Source organism: Amblyraja radiata, chromosome 5, assembly GCF_010909765.2.
Source record: "Amblyraja radiata isolate CabotCenter1 chromosome 5, sAmbRad1.1.pri, whole genome shotgun sequence".
In the NCBI taxonomy this organism is placed as follows: Eukaryota; Metazoa; Chordata; class Chondrichthyes; order Rajiformes; family Rajidae; genus Amblyraja; species Amblyraja radiata.
This window is the reverse complement of record NC_045960.1, coordinates 95705724-95722840: the sequence shown is the minus strand read 5'-3', so window position 1 is coordinate 95722840 and position 17117 is coordinate 95705724. Positions and strand designations below refer to the sequence as shown.

Below are 17117 nucleotides of genomic sequence, written 5' to 3'. Positions count from 1 at the left end.
CCATTGATTAACCCACCTCCACTTGTCAAGGATCATGCACAGTATTTATTGTTACCTCTGCCGTTAGCTGGTTTCAGGATGCCAATCTACTTCAATGCGTCCTCTCCCAGCCCAACATCTGCAGCACTGTGGCCCCAGTTACACTTGGTCAGCCTCGTTGGGCAGGCCCAGTCATTCACGTGCCCAATATCAGTCTCCCAAGAGGAATACTCTGCTCTAAACTCAGTCACAGGAAATGATTACCAGGCAGATGGAGGAAACAATTCCAGGATGTGCTAAAGATAGCTTGGATAAGTACGCTATCTAACGGATTCCTGGGAATCCCGAGCCCATGGTAGTAGTGGAGAAGGAGCATTCAGGGGAATATTCCAACCTCAATACATTGGCAGCGCACAGAAGAAACCTTTCCTATCCGCCCCCCCACCCATCCTGCCATGCACCTTCTGCCCCAATCATAGCAAAAGTCCACGGTTCCCACACTGGCCCCCCCCTAAGGACCACAAAACTGGAGTGGCAGTGAGTCATCCATGATTCCAAGGGACTGCCCAAGATTAAATGTTTACTCTTTCAGTTTAAATGTAATATGGTTTATTCAGTTTTGACCAATTAGACTATGATGCCATGGTTAATTATGTTCTATTTATACAGGCAGCAATGATTCTATTTCCTGTTTTAAATCCACAAATTTCAGAGTATTTTTTAGAAATGGTAGAGCATTGGTTTATTGATCCTGAGCTTGAGAGATATAGCATGGAGACAGGCCCTTCGGCCCACCGAGTCCAAGCTGACAAAGGTTCAAAGGTTATTTATTGGTCACATACACCTAGGTGTAGTGAAATGCTTCTTGCCAATGCAGCACATAAAGAAAGAATACAGACATAACATTAATAAGAGATTTAAACATAAAGAACATCCCCCCACAATGGCTCCCACCATGAGGGGAGGCACAATGTCCAGTCCCCAACCCCAGTTCACCCATAGTCGGGCCCATTGAGGCCTCCACAGTTGCCTCTACGGAGGCCCGATGTTCCTGGCCGTTCTTGCCGGGTGATGGTGCTCCGGCGTCGGGAGAATCTTCACAGCGGCATGGGACACCTGGAACGGCCGCTTCCGTACTGGAGGCCGCGGCTTCCAAAGCCAACAAGGCCGCGCCGGTTGGAGCTCCACAACTGGCGACCAGTGATCACTCTGTACACTGGCACTATCCTACACACTGGGGACAATTTACAATTTTACAACAGGGAGAATGTACAAACTCCGTACAGACAGAGCCCATAGTCAGGATCGAACCCGGGTATCTGGCTCCGTAAGGCAGTCACTTAACCTCCGTGCACTGTGCCGCCCTGAGTTGAGTGACCTTGAGTGCAAGCTGGTTAAAGGACGGGTTTTGACACTAAGGTTGACCCAAAATGCTGGAGTAACTCAGCGGGTCATGCAGCATCTCTGGAGAGAAGGACTGGGCGACGTTTTTGGGTCGAGACCCCTCTTCTTCCTGTCCCGCTCAGTTACTCCAGCATTTTGTGTCTACCTTCGATTTAAACCAGCATCTGCAGTTCTTTCCTACACACAGGGTCTGGCACAGATGTACATGATCTCTGAAACAAGCTGGTGTCTAGTAAAATCCATCGACTTTAGAATTGTTAGGAGTTCCCCTCGTCTATTAGATCTGATAGAAAAACTGGGGATCTAGGATAAAAACTCAGGAGAAATGTTTGTTGTAGTGAATTATTGTGAGATATAATTGTCTTTAAAAGGCCAGGAAATCAGATTCAATGCTGAAGGAAGATGGGTTATATATTTAGAGTTGAAGGAGGATGTAACAACATGTTGGAAAGGTTTAGAGGGATACGGGCCAAATGTGGGCAGTTGCAGCTAGCCTAGATGGGACACCTTGATTGGCCTGAACAAGTTGGGGCGAACAGTTTTGTGCTGCCTGGCTCCATGCCCCATATGACTCTAAATACTTCTAGGGCCTGCCAGCTTCTGCAAGGAAATGAGCTCAAGCATTGGAACAGGGGGATGAATGGCCTCTTTTGGAGTGGATGTTTCAGTAGATTCTCGGCTGCATTAGTAACCTACTGTGCAGGGCACAGATTTTGGCCGCCATTTCATTGCTTGGTTCATCATTAGCCTTGTGGCTAAAGGGATCGGGGGGTATGGAGAGAAGGCAGGTACGGGATACTGAGTTGGATGATCAGCCATGACCATATTGAATGGCGGTGCAGGCTCGAAGGGCCGAATGGCCTACTGCTGCAACTATTTTCTATGTATCTATGTATCTATTCCATTTTCATTCTTATTTGTGCAAATAGATTTCATAACCCTCACAAAACCTTTTGGAAATTCTCCATTGTCTTTCTCACAGCTCTCTCAACTATTGTTTCTTCCATCAAACACCTTATCGTTCATTCCTTCCAGTTGTTGGATTCCTTTGGCTATAGGGCGCTTTCAGCTGCTCTATAAGGTGCTCTATAAATGCAAGTTCCCTTTCTTTCCTCCTCAACGGCAACAACTAATAACAAGTATGACATTCCTTCAGTGGAGCAAAGAAACACTGTTTACTGCAATCTAACTAAAAACTTGCTGCTAAGCCATAAGGTTTATGAAAGGTGATCAACAGCTTGGTCTGAGAGAGAGACGGTAAGTATTCCCTTGAGGGCATAAGGTGGATTAACTCGAAATGTCACCCATTCATTCTCTCCAGAGATGCGGCCTGTCCCGCTGAGTTACTCCAACATTTTGTGTCTATCTTCAGTGGATTGACATGTGCAGAGTAAAACCCTCGTGATTTAGATTATGATGTGCTCCAGGATCTTGGCCAGCATTTATCTATCTATAACTAAAACTCTCATCTTGTATGTATATATATATATTTGTTTGTATGTACCAGAAATACAGTTAAAACTGTACATGATAGTGCAACAATTTTAGGCCCACCTTATTCACCATTTGCCTGGGGTGTGCAGTAACAAGTTTTGTTCGATTTGACAAAGTAATTCACTTAATAAACTTTAATTTACTTTCTTTTTTTATCTAATAATAATAATAATAATAAATTTTATTTATGGGCGCCTTTCAAGAGTCTCAAGGACACCTAATACTTCTGTGTTTACTTGACTGGCGCCACAAAGGGCACCTGTAATGAGTCGAGTTAAACACATATCAGGATACAACACATGTTTATTAAATGTACTTGCAGAATCAGTCTGCAGGACAAAACAGTTCCGAGCAGCTACTCATACTGAATGGCGAAGTCAAACTCTTGCTAATATAAAACGCATATTGGGTGGAGTAACCACTGACAAGCACTACAATTGGCTAGTAGGAAATAACCAATCTACATCTTTCCTTGTAGAAACAATAAGAAAGCATCGGTACATAGGAACATGGTGGCTAAGCACCATGTTACACAAAATCACCGTATCTAATGGGTGGCCTGCTAACCCGTCTGGCACGTGTGCAGTACAAACCCGCTTCACCTCCTTTCACCAGAGAAGATACTGGGGAGGGAACGGGAGATGTGACCGGGGACCCGACAGGGCGGGAGGTGGTGTGATAGGCGAGCCAGGTGCCGAACGCCGCGGGTGGCCGCGGTGGAAACGTTCTCTGATAGTGGGGTAGCAGGACCGGTAGTGGGAGGGAATACAAAACGCGAGACATCTGGATACGGAGTCGCAGGATGCGGTTCCTTCACTGGAAGGAGATGTTGGCGGTTGCGTCTGTAAATGGCTCCATCCGCTTCAACCAGATAAGAGCGCGGTCCTTTAGCAGGGCTGTGGATGTGACCCAGACGGCCATAGCTCTTGTTGGTTTGGAGGCGAACCACCAGCTTACTGGATTTGTCAAAAAAACATGTTTCTGTGTATCGCGTTTGAATTGTGGTTGTTTCTGGACCGCAGGCGGAGAACGAACTCGTGGCTGCAAAAGCTGCTGGGGTACAGGCAGGGCAGCACGGGTTTGGCGAGACATAAGTCGTTGGGCTGGGTAACCCAGTATGGGATCCCTGGCAATGTTCCTGAAATTGAGCAGGTCTAGGTAGATTTTGCAAGGTATGAACGCTCCATTAGTTGTTTCGCGCTTCGGACGGCTCGTTCGGCGAGTCTGTTGGACTGCGGGAACTCAGGGCTGCTGGTAATATGTCGGAAGTCCCATCGTTTTGCAAAGTTTTTGAAAGACTGGCTGGTGAACTGACTTCTCTTGTCGGACAGAAGACGTGCAGGGGAGCAGTGCACGGAGAAGTGGTGCTGCAACTTCTCGATAACCGCTTCAGATGCAATGGTTTGGAGTAGATCGATGTTGAACCAGCCCGAATAAGTACCGGATATTGTTTTCAATGCCATTCGAATATATCGGTGGCTAACGTGGACCACGGGAGAGGAGGAACCGGGTGCGGCAGTAAGGGCTGCTTCAGCTGATGTGGCGTCAGGCTTTTGCAGACGGTGCAGACTTCAGTTTTATCACGTATGTACTTGGTCATACCAGGCCAGTAAAACATGCTTTGTGCCCGTTGTAGGGTTGCCTGCACACCGGGGTGACCCCTGTAGATGGCGTCGAAGTACTCGTCCCAGAGGACAGCTGGGACAACTGCCTTGTGGCCCTTAACTACATTAACTAACACCATTTTGTCGCAAACCAGGAAGTATGGGCGGATTGTGAGCGGGGTGTTGTGTTGTTTATCTGACCAGCCACGCCGGATGACTGCGGACAGCAATTGTAAAGTCTCGTCAACAGCCGTGTGTTCTGCCAGGCTGCTCAAACAATCAGTAGGAACATACGATACCTTCATTACTGAGAACTGGTCCTGTTCAGAGGGTTGTTCTTCGTTGGTTTTGCGTGGGGTTCTACATAGAGTGTCAGCTATGTGCATGTCCTTGCCTTTCGTACAGACAATGTTGAAATCAAACTGGTGCAGTTACACCATTATCCGTTGGGGGCGAGCTGGGGCAGCGTGAATGGGTTTATTCAAAATAGTGACCAGCGGCTGGTGGTCAGTTTCTATAGTCACAGACTTCCCAACAATAAAGGGAGGAGAGAGTGGATGGCTGAACTGTTATCTGTACTTTCAGAGAGCTGAGCGGGGAATGGCGAGTCAGGCTCTTGGTATTTGTTATCAGCAAGCTTGTGTTGTAACAGGTGCAGGCTTGTCCTTATGGTGGACTGAGTCGCACGGGAACGGCAACATCTTGCAAAGTGGTTTAATTTCTTACAAAAATTACAGGCTTTACCATAAGCAATACAGAACTGTTGACCCATTGAATGAAAATAGTTGCAATTAGGACATCAAGCAGCAGACGATCCCTGCTGCCAGGCCGGGGAGGGCTGGGAACGGCTGTTACGAGAGAAAGTGTCTGTAAGATTGACACTATACTGCGAACGCTGACCGGAGGTCACAGACCTAGTGTGAGAAGATGTTATCTCAGCAATCCGACAGGCATGCTCGGCTTGATTAAGGGTCAGGTCAGTGTTACGGAACAGTTCATCCCTTAACGTGCTATCAAGCATACCTCCAACAATTTTGTCACGGGTGAGTTAATCGCACAGATCACGAAACTGGCAGCGTGCGGCCATCTGTTTTAAGTCGGTGACAAAACGTTCAATTGGTTCATCAATATGTTGCATATGAGCATAAAGCGTGGTACGTTCAATAATGTAGTTTGAGGGCAGGTCACACAAGTGTCTGAACTTTGCAAGTAAGACGGCAGGGTCATCAATCGTCTCTTCAGGCACTAGGACCTGTCCATTTGTAGGCTCAAATGTGAAATTGTCGGCACGATTCATTGCCTCTCGGCCAGCTAAGTTGAGTAATACAGAAGCACGCACATCAGGATGAGCGATGCGAACATAGTGATTGGAGTCACGCTCGTAAAGATGCCAGCGTTCAGCATTGGCAGAATCAAAGATCAGACGACTAGGACGGCGAGACGAGTTTGCCATGATAGAGATAACTGGCACATAAACAAATTAAAAAAACAAAAACCCGATAAACGTGAATGGAGTAGGTAAGATTCACTCTGACACCATGTATATTCTTTGGAGAGTAGAAGGTTAAGGGGGGACTTGATAGAGGTCTTTAAAATGATGAGAGGGATAGACAGAGTTGACGTGGATAAGCTTTTCCCACTGAGAGTAGGGAAGATTCAAACAAGAGGACATGACTTGAGATTAAAGGGACAGAAGTTTAGGGGTAACATGTGGGGGAACTTCTTTACTCAGAGAGTGGTAGCTGTGTGGAATGAGCTTCCAGTGAAGGTGGTGGAGGTAGGTTCGATTTTATCATTTAAAAATAAATTGGATAGTTATATGGACGGGAAAGGAATGGAGGGTTATGGTCTGAGTGCAGGTAGATGGGACTAGGGGAGAATACGTGTTCGGCACGGACTAGAAGGGCCGAGATGGCCTGATTCCGTGCTGTAATTGTTATATGATTATATGGTTATATGTAATGAATCGAGTCAAACACATATCAGGATGCAACACATGTTTATGAAGTACTTACAGAATCAGTCTGCAGGACATACCAGTTCCTAGCAGCTACTCATACTGAATGGCGTAGGCAAACTCTTGCTAATATAAAATGCATATTGGGCGGAGCAACTACCAGCAAACACAGGAAATAACCAATCTACAGCACCCAACGGGTCCTCAGCTGCACCTGCGCAGTTGGGGGAGGGTTCCCTTTGCCGATTTTCAGATTGCCATTTTTATCCAATTCCCAACGGCTCCACGGGTCGTATAGGTTTGAACCAGGAATAAAGGTATCTATTAATGGTCATATTCTGGTTGTTGAATCTTCTCAGGAAGTCAAGTCAATTTATTTCTATAGCACATTTAAAAACAACTCTCGTTGACCAAAGTGTTTTACATCAGTGCAGGTACTAACGTGCTACATACAATGGTACATAGATCTAACAATACATACATAAACACATACATACAGCGATCCCTCAGACGCCCTCAAGAAACGCTTGTGAGTAGAGATAGGTTTTAAGTCTAGACTTAAAGTAGTCGATGGAGATGGCAGTTCTGATGAGAAGAGGGATGCTGTTCCACAGTCTAGGTGCTGCAACCGCAAAAGCGCGGTCGCTCCTGAGCTTAAACCTGGACCGCGGGATAGTCAGTAGCCCCAAGTCTGCCGGCCAAAGGGACCTGGAAGCAGAATGGTGGGTTAGCAGATTTTGCTCGAATGATGGGTTAGCAGATTTTTGATATTGGTGGGGGCAAGCCTGTTAAGGGCTTTGTATACATATAGGAGGAGCTTGAAATTGATTCTGAACCGCACTAGGAGCCAGTGGACAGAGGCCAGAATCTGAGCGATGTGGTCCCTTTTACAGGTACACGTCAGACGTCTCGCAGTGATGTTTTGGACCAATTGCAGGCGGGACAGGGATGATTTGCTGATGCCATTGAAAAGGGAGTTGCAATAATCAAGGTGGGAGGAGATAAATGCGTGGATGGTCTTTTCAAGGTCGTCGAATTGGAGGAATGGTTTGATTTTAGCTATCGGGCGAAGCTGGAAGAAGCTAGCTTTTACCACAGCATTGACTTGTTTGGTTTTTGATGTGCGGTTTGAGTACGGAGGTTAGGCTTCCAAGGCTGCCTACTATCGTTTTGATGGAGTCCGAGGGGCCAAGTAGGATGACCTCAGACTTGCTCTCGTTTAGTTGGAGGAAGTTCTGGGCCATCCAACACTTTATATCCTTGAGGTAGTGCATAAGGCTGAGTAGATTTAATTGGTTGTTGGGGGAGATAGAGCTGTGTATCGTCTGCATAGCAGTGGAAGGAAATGCCGTGCCTTTGAATGACTTGGCTTAGGGAGAGCATATACAGAGAGAAGAGAATCGGGCCTAGGATGGAGCCTTGTGGAACCCCACAGCTAAGGCTAGCTGGGGAAGAGAAAGAGTTGCCTATGTTGGTAGAGAAACTCCTACCTTTGAGGGGAAAGGAACCAGCTCAGGGCAGTGCCATCAATGCCAACCCCATACCGGAGATGGCCAATTAGGGTGGTGTGGTCGACAGTGTCAAATGCTGCGCTGAGGTCAAGAAGGAGCAGGATTGCACAGTCGCCGGAGTCGATGACGAGAAGCAGGTCGTTATGTACCTTCAACAATGCAGACTGTGCTGTGGTGGGCCCTGAAACCTGATTGGAAACTTTCCAGCATGGTAAGGTGAAGGTAAGGCATTAGTTGATTTAGAATTACCTTTTCAAGGACTTTTGAAAGGAAAGGCAGGTTGGAATTAGGTCTGTAGTTACTAGGCAAGGTGGGGTCTAGGTTAGGTTTTTTCAGGAGGGGCTGGACCACCGTGTGCTTGAAGCAGGTAGGAACAGTGCCAGTGGTCAGGGACTGTTGATGATGGCGAGGATGCTGGGACCGGCTATTGCAATGACATCCTTCAGAAGGGCAGTGGGGACAACGTTGAGGGGGCAGGTTGCAGGTTTCATAGTGGTGACCAGCTTTACAAGGGAGGGTAGAGTAAAGGGTTGGAAACAGTCTAATTTAGAAGAACAGACCAATGAGACAACTAGGTCACGGATGGGAGGGGAAATATTCGTTCTGATGTTCTCAACTTTGTTGGTGAAAAATGTAGTAAATTCTTCGCACATAGCAGGGGACCCAGCTTAGCTGGTACTGGGGGCAGGGCATATGACAGAGGTAATGGTACTAAATAAGACCTTGGAGTTATGGGCGTTTTTGGAAATAAAGTTGGAAAGGTATTGTGTTCTCGCAGACTCCACTCCAATCTTGCCTGCCGGTTGTGTAGGAAGGAACTGCAGACATTGGTTTAAACCAGTGCTTCTTAAACTGGTGAATGATTCATCCAAGGGCGAGTTAAATTATCTTGGGGTGAATGAAACTAGAGGGGTGAATGAAGGGTGAATGACTTAATTTATTCAAATATTTATATTTTTTAACATACACAATAAGAAAACATTCTTTCTAAGAATCTAATTCTAAGTTGTTTACTAACTTTATGTAAACTAGAAAAATTCTAAGAGCTTTTCTATTCTTCAATTTTTTGTCACTTCGAGTTGGGAGGGTGCCAGATATTCAGAACTGGGCAACAGTCAATGTTGTGATGATGTTTTCAGCATGCATGTGACATATACATGTTAGTACACATACACAACTTAAAAAATATACCTGGATTTGGAAGAACCAGCTTCTGGGGAGAAGTAAACATAGAAACATAGGAACATAGAAAATAGGTGCAGGAGGAGGCCATTCGGCCCTTTGAGCCAGCACCGCCATTCATTGTGATCATGGCTGATCGTCCCCTATCAATAACCCGTGCCTGCCTTCTCCCCATATCCCTTGACTCCACTAGCCCCTAGATCTCTATCTAACTCTCTCTTAAATCCATCCATTGACTTGGCCTCCATTGTCCTCTGTGGCAGGGAATTCCACAAATTCACAACTCTCTGGGTGAAATTTTTTTTTCTCACCTCAGTCTTAAATGACCTCCCCTTTATTCTAAGACTGTGGCCCCTGGTTCTGGACTCGCCCAACATTGGGAACATTTTTCCTGCATCTAGCTTGGCCAGTCCTTTTACCAGTCGATACCAAATATGGCAAGTTGATATTTGGTGGCATTGTGAGCTTTCGTCGGGGAGAGTGGTAGAAAGTTATATTACTTGGATACTAATATATTAAATCATATTAAATCACATACTCCATGTTTTTTTTAGCTCGTTTTCCAAGAAACAAAACTGCAGTATTTTCAAAGTCAAAAGGGTAGGGTGGGGCTGAAGCCCAGTGTTTACACATTGGAATGTTTTTTTTTATCATTCTAATAGAATGATTTTCCAACTCCAGTGGTAATTAATCTTTTTTTTTCACTCCTAGTTTTCTTTACATATTTTTTCGGATGTTCAAAAAGTTGAATAAAATAAACATATAGGAAACGAGTTAATTTATGTTTTTTTGCTCATGTGACAAAATAAATTACATATAAAATTATACACAAGGGAGTATAAGACGAACATTACCAAAAAACATAAGAAAATTGGTCGAGGGTGAATTAAATTTTGTGATGAAGACACATGGGTGATTGACACTGAAGTAGTTTAAGAAGCACTGGTTTAAATACAAAATGCAGGTGTAACTCAGCGGGACAGGTAGCATCCCTGGAGATGCTGTGTCGACTGAGAAACTAGCATTTTTGCTTCTAGAATTGGATTCAAATCCTGTGTGAGGACATTTTCATTCATATTCTTGTGAAACTGCCCTCAAAGGGAACTGGCTTTTATTAGCAATCAAATTCGCTGCAGCGAATCGTCCGATCAGCAGAGAAGATTATTGGCTGCAACCTTCCCTCTATTGACGAACTGTACACTGCAAGGGCCAGGAAGCGAGCGGGCAAGATCATCTCTGACCCCTCTCACCCTGGCCACAAACTCTTTGAATCACTTCTCTCTGGAAGGCAACTCCGTTCTGTCAAAGCTGCCACAGCCAGACATAAAAACAGCTTTTTTCCCACGAGTAGTTGCTCTACTCAATAGCCAAAAATCTGTAGCCTCCTTTTGCTCTGGTATTTTGTTTGGTTCACATGTTTGATCAAGCGTGTTTTTAATTATTAATGTTTAGTGTTTTATGTGCCATTCGTAACAGTCACTGTATGTCATGTTGTCACTTGTGAGCGGAGCACAAGGCAATTTCCTTGTATGTGAATACTTAGCCAATAAACGTATTCATTCATTATTTATTCATTCATTCAAAGTAACTCAAAGGGATCTGTGGGAGTGCAGTCAAACAACATGAGATACCAGTAAAAGCGATAGCTTTAAAGGAATACTTGATAGGACAAGAGAGGGCTGGCAACTTAGCGAGGCAGGAATTTGAGAATTCTGGATATGAAGGATTTAGGATCAAATGGTACTTTGATGTTTGCTTACGACATCCTTTGAAAATGGTGTTAATTCACCATGATCAATTGAATTAGGAAACTGAGTATTGGGCCTTCTCAATCAAAAGGAATTGACTGTCAAGCCCATGGAGTGTAACTTTTTAATCATATCTTAATGATAAAATGCAAGGACTTTATTGTGGCTTGAATTTAGGCATTTGTGACATCTACATGATGTTCACCTTTCCTTATTTCTCAGCAAGGTGGTTTATGAATTAGAAAGCCTTGCCAAGGTAGTGAGGAACTAACCTGCAAGATAGTCATGTTTAAGAAAGAACTGCAGATGCTGGAAAAATCGAAGGTAGACAAAAATGCTGGAGAAACTCAGCGGGTGAGGCAGCATCCATGGAGCGAAGGAATAGGTGACGTTTTGTGTCGAGACTCTTCTGAAGTATGGTCTCGACCCGAAAGGTCACCTATTTCTTCGCTCCATAGATGCTGCCTCACCCGCTGAGTTTCTCCAGCATTTTTGTCTACCTGCAAAAGTCATGGTCTTTGATAGAATATAGCTATGTATTTCTGCATTTCTTTGTTTTGGCCTGTTTTATCAGTAAATATAAAACATAATTAAGGTAACATATGTGGATTTATTTAGTAGAGACACAAGGACCAGCAGATGCCAGTTTATGAAAACTGACACAAAGTGCTGGAGTAGCTCAGTTGGTCAATCAGCATCTCTGGAGAAAATACATAGGTGACGTTTCGGGTCAGGACCCCACTTCGGTCATTTATTTAGTGTTGCTTAAATTCAGTAACTTATATGATACAAATGTATTTTCCAAGGGGTAGCATCACATTTCACAAGTTGGTTACAGCCACTTCTATGACAATGGATGTTTTTCACACAATGCTAACTTTCGACATTTGAGAATGCCAAAAGTGCGGTTGTGTTTTAAGAATCAGGACTGTTCATGTGGAATGAAGAAACTATTCTGTCTGGAGTCTGAAAAAGGGTCCCAACCCAGAAGGCCACCTATCCTTTTTCTCCAGAGATGCTGCCTGACCCATTGAGTTACTCCAGCACTATGTGTCTATCTCGGTTCATGTGACTTTTCTGTAACATAAACTTGATGTATGTATTAAAGGGGCTGTTCCACTGTACAAGCTAATTCAAGAGCTCTCCAGAGTTTAAAAAAAATTAAACTCGTGGTAAGCACCTAGAATATGCGTAGCGGGTACGTCGGAGCTCGGGACGTCTCTTAGCGGCTCGTATTGCTAACGGCAGGTACTCGGGAAACACGGTAAGCTCGTGAAGACTCATGAAGATTTTTCAACATGTTGAAAAATGTCCACGAGAGCCCCAAGTACCTACGAGCGGCTATTACCATAATTCTCCGAGTTTGAATCGGGGAAGACTCGGGAGAACTCTTGAATTAGCTCATACAGTGCGACAGGCCCTTAAGGGTTTTAGTCTCTAGTTTGATATTGACATGTTGATTTAACCCAGTAATTTCAAGAAAATAGAGGGTTTTTGGAAAGTATATCTCACTTGCTTTGGGCCAGATTGGTCCTGGAAATGACTTGATTTGGGCAAACCAGTCATTGAAGAAGTATTAATGAAATTTGAACTTAAATCTAAATCTATCAACTTCAGTGAGGGTTACGCCAGCAGTAATTGCCTTTGAAGGTGGTGATGAATCAACTTCTTAACCGGTTAACCTCCTGCCGTGTATTGTCCCGCCATGTCGTACGTTTACTGTAGAGGACAGAGGTTATTGTGCAACCGACAGAGGAACTAAAGCTTAATTCCACCTGCTATCACAATGACTACTGGTGGAATTTTCTTGTGAATAATTAGTGTTTGTTAAACAGTGCTCATTGCATTTTATTTCTATCTTTTCTCCAGGTACGGAAACACATAAATGATCTCTACGAGGACCTGCGAGATGGACATAACCTGATTTCGCTCCTGGAGGCCCTTTCTGGGGACACCCTGGTGAGTCCTTAACTGTACTGAGGCATTATTTGGCATAACCCCTGGGTCCAGCAGGGACTTCCTTCCCTGTGTCTTTTGCGCTCTCCAGTGTTGGACTGTTTTTGCATATGCTGTTTCACATTTGCTTTTTACTCTTTTATTCTGTCCGAAATAAATAACTAATAAATAAATACAAAAATAAATATCTGAACATGCTGGACACTTTTCAAGTTGCGATCTCTTTTCCTTAATGTCTTGAATTCGTGTTTGCTCTTTTTATAATTTTATTCCTGAGAGAATGTTTACATGTTTTGCTGCGAGCCATCTCCTTGCATTTGGAAATTCAATCTTTGGAATTCATAAGTTCTAGAAGCAGAATTAGGCCATTGGGCCCATCAAGCCTACTCCGCAATCAATCTATCTTTCCCTCTCAATTCCATTCTCCTGCCTTTTCCCCATAACCACTGACACCCTTACTAATCAAGAATCTGTCAATCTCGGCCTTAAAAATATCCCTTGACTTACTGTCCACAGCTGGAGGGACAGAACGGAGTAGAAACAAGCGGTTACGAGTGTTTTGTATGTTTTGGTCACAGCCTAAGAAAAGGGTTTTAATTCATTTATCATGTCTGTGGGCAACAATGCCAAGGCTGGCAAATACTGTCCAACCCTAATAACCATTGTCAGGATGGTCGGCATCCACCTTCTTCAATCCCTGGTGAGATTGCTTACAGAGAAATGCTGGGCAGGGAAATCCAGGGTCCTGATAAGCAAAAAAAAAACCACGGATGCTGCAGTTCTGGAATGAAAAAAAAACAGAATGCTGGCATACTCGCTGGGTCAGGCAGCATCTATGAAGAGAGAAACAGAATTAATGTTTTGGTTCGATGACCCTTCATCACATAAATGTCAAAAGTTAAGAGTTTTTTTATTGTCGTATGTCCCAGCAGAACAATGAAATTCTTACTCTTGCACCAGCACAACAGAATATATAAACATAGTGCACTGCAAGCAATGTAATAAATGAAAAGTAATTCAGCACACACACACACACACACACACACGCACACACACACACACACGCACGCGCACGCACGCACACACGCACGCACACACACACACACACACACACACACACACACACACACACACACACACACACACACACACACACACACACACACACATATACACACATACATATATGCATACCTGTAAGTCTGAAGAAAGGTCTTGACCCGAAACATCACCCACTCCTTCTCTCCAGATATGCTGCCTGTCCCGCTGACTTACTCCAGAGCTTATTTGAAGGTTTTAGTGTTTAATAGCCTGATGGCTGTAGGGAAGAAGCTGTTCCTGCACCAGGACCTTACTGTTTCTGAAGGAACGTGGTTGAGCTAAAGCATTCACTGTTTCGCCCTCCCCATATGCTGAGTGTCCCCGGCACTAATTTAACTTTACTCAGAGGGTCATGAGGCAGCTTGCTTGGGATGATTAGTGTCTTGGAGAGGAACATGGAGGTGACGGCACTCCCATTTACCTGCTGCCCCATTCTTTAATGATTACCAATAGCTGCTGGGTCTCTGATGTAACCAATATTCCCTCTTTCTTTTGTTTGCTATTCTCTTGTTTTATGTTTGCCTTATGTTTTCATTTCATAAAACATTTTTCTTCACTTCTCGTCTGTCCTGTGTCTTTTGTCCTTCTCTCCTGTACCTTCTCTGTGGTTCGATAGCCAAGGGAGCGAGACATACTGAAGACGTTACGGTTGGTGAGTGCAGTGGAAGCATGCGCGTGTGACCAGCATGAGGATGATGATGGTGATAAGGGGGTAAGGTTGCTTGACCAGCCCCCAATAACTCTACTAATGTTTCCTATACTGGTTGGTGAAAAGACTGGGTAACAAAGTTAGAACTAGAAGTTACTTTAGTAATGTACTAACTCTCTGGTAAAGGCAGTGCAGTAGGGACATATAGAAACATAGAACCATAGAAAATAGGTGCAGGAGTAGGCCATTCGACCCTTCGAGCCTGCACCGCCATTCAATATGATAATTGCTGATCATCCAACTCGGTATCCTGTACCTGCCTTCTCTCCATACCCCCTGATCCCTTTAGCCACAAGGGCCACATCTAACTCCCTCTTAAATATAACCAATGAACTGGCCTCAACTACCTTCTGTGGCAGAGAATTCCAGAGATTCACCACTCTCTGTGTGAAAAATGTTTTTCTCATCTCGGTCCTAAAGGATTTCCCCCTTATCCTTAAACTGTGACCCCTTGTTCTGGACTTCCCCAACATCGGGAACAATCTTCCTGCATCTAGCCTGTCCAACCCATTAAGAATTTTGTAAGTTTCTATAAAATCCCCCCTCAATCTTCTAAATTCTAGCGAGTACAAGCCGAGTCTATCCAGTCTTTCTTCATATGAAAGTCCTGACATCCCAGGAATCAGTCTGGTGAACCTTCTCTGTACTCCCTCTACGGCAAGAATGTCTTTCCTCAGATTAGGAGACCAAAACTGGATATCCTTTGAGAATCCTCCTCATCTCCCTCCCTAGCTATTGTGAGGATATTTAGTCAATATCCTGGGAATCTCAGGGTGGAATTCTGCACTAAGATTCAATGTATTTAACCCCACACCTATTGAGTTGGGGAGAAGGGAGGGGGGGCTCCAGATGGATCTAATATATAAACCAAGTGAGTGATTCCTTTTGGGCAGCTTTTATAACAACGTTCCTTGCTTGCGCTGTTTGGGCACTGTATTGATAATAGCGAATGCATGCGAACTGGCTATTTTGCCTTGCCAACGTATGGTTGATTCCACCAGGGTTGCTCACCCTTCAACAGGGCTTCACAATTAAGCTCAAGAGCCTGTCACAAGCAGCTGTAGCAGTAAAAATGATCAGCTGACTTCAGCTTGCCATGGCATTCTGTTGCTTATCAAAGATAAATGAATTGAAAATGCAAGATGACTACTCTCAGGGTGGTTGGAGGTCATATCCATATAACAAGCTCTGCAGAGGTCCCTCCGATTTGAGTTGGAGCAGTCTTGTGTTGTGAGGGAAGCTGGAATGGAAGTGAGTGGATACATCCTTCAGTGACAAGGCACTTTGACCTGAAATTCAGGCACTGCCCCCATAGCACCAGTGTTACAGCATTATTGAGGCACTGAATCTGTAATGGCAAATTGGTTGTTGTGGCATTGGCTTCAGTGCTTTTCCTACTCCCGACAATAATCATTCTTCTCTTTCCCACACCCACACACTCCACCACAATCTCCCTCCTGTCTACTCATTACTACCCCTCCAATCGGAGACTGCATTTTAGGGGATTTCCATCCTAGCATTATATTTCAAACCTCAAATGAAAGAGAAGAGAGTGTGACTTTGTGTCTGATATTTGGCTCTTGATCAGCTGAGTATTGCAAAGACTGAAAGACAGGCTTTGTCCACTATTCTGAACTATCCTATCACCAACTAGACCGTGGTCCTGACCTGCCATCTACCTTACTGGTGACTCGGATTATCTTTAATCGGACATTACTGCACTTTATCCTGCACTAAACATTATTCCCCTTATCCCATATCTGTACACTGTGGACTGCTTGATTGAAATCAAGTATAGTCTTTCCTATGACTGGATAGCATGCAACAAAAAAGCTTTTCACTATACCTCGGTGCACGGGACAATAAACAAATCAAAACTAAACTAAACTGTTGGCCCCAGGCAGTAGACTGAAGCTGAATCAGATGGTTCATAATATTAATGTTATAGAATCCTGGAGACCTACAGCACAATAGACAATAGTGGTAGGAGTAGGCCATTCGGCCCTTCGAGCCAGCACCACCATTCAATGTGATCATGGCTGATCATCCCTAATTAGTACTCTGTTCCTGCCTTCTTCCCATATCCCCTGACTCCGCTATCTTTAAGAGCCCTTTCTAGCTCTCTCTTGAAAGTATCCAGAGAACCGGCCTCCATCGCCCTCTGAGGCAGAGAATTCCACAGACTCAAAACTCTCGGTGTGAAAAAGTTTTTCCTCATCTCCGTTCTAAATGGCTTACTCCTTATTCCTGAACTGTGACCCCTGGTTCTGGATCGGGAACATGTTTCCTGCTTCTAGCGTGTCCGAACCCTTAATAATATATGTTTCAATAAGATTCCCTTCTCATCTTTCTAAATAAGCCCAGTATACAAGCCCAGCCGCTCCAATCTCTCAAAGCATATAACAGTCCCTGCCATCCCGGGAATTAACCTTGTAAACCTACGCTGCTCTCCCTCAATAGCAAGATGTCCTT

At 44.4% G+C, this 17117-nt stretch overlaps 1 protein-coding gene across 1 annotated transcript in view; it reads left to right on the top strand.

Annotated features, from left to right (window-relative positions):
- Positions 1–17117, top strand: part of LOC116973618 (dystonin-like) — a 523324-nt gene that overhangs the window by 155503 nt on the left and 350704 nt on the right. Inside the window, 2 exon segments of the mRNA XM_033021855.1 lie at positions 12749–12838; positions 14553–14648. Of these exon segments, the coding sequence (XP_032877746.1) occupies positions 12749–12838; positions 14553–14648 (186 nt within the window).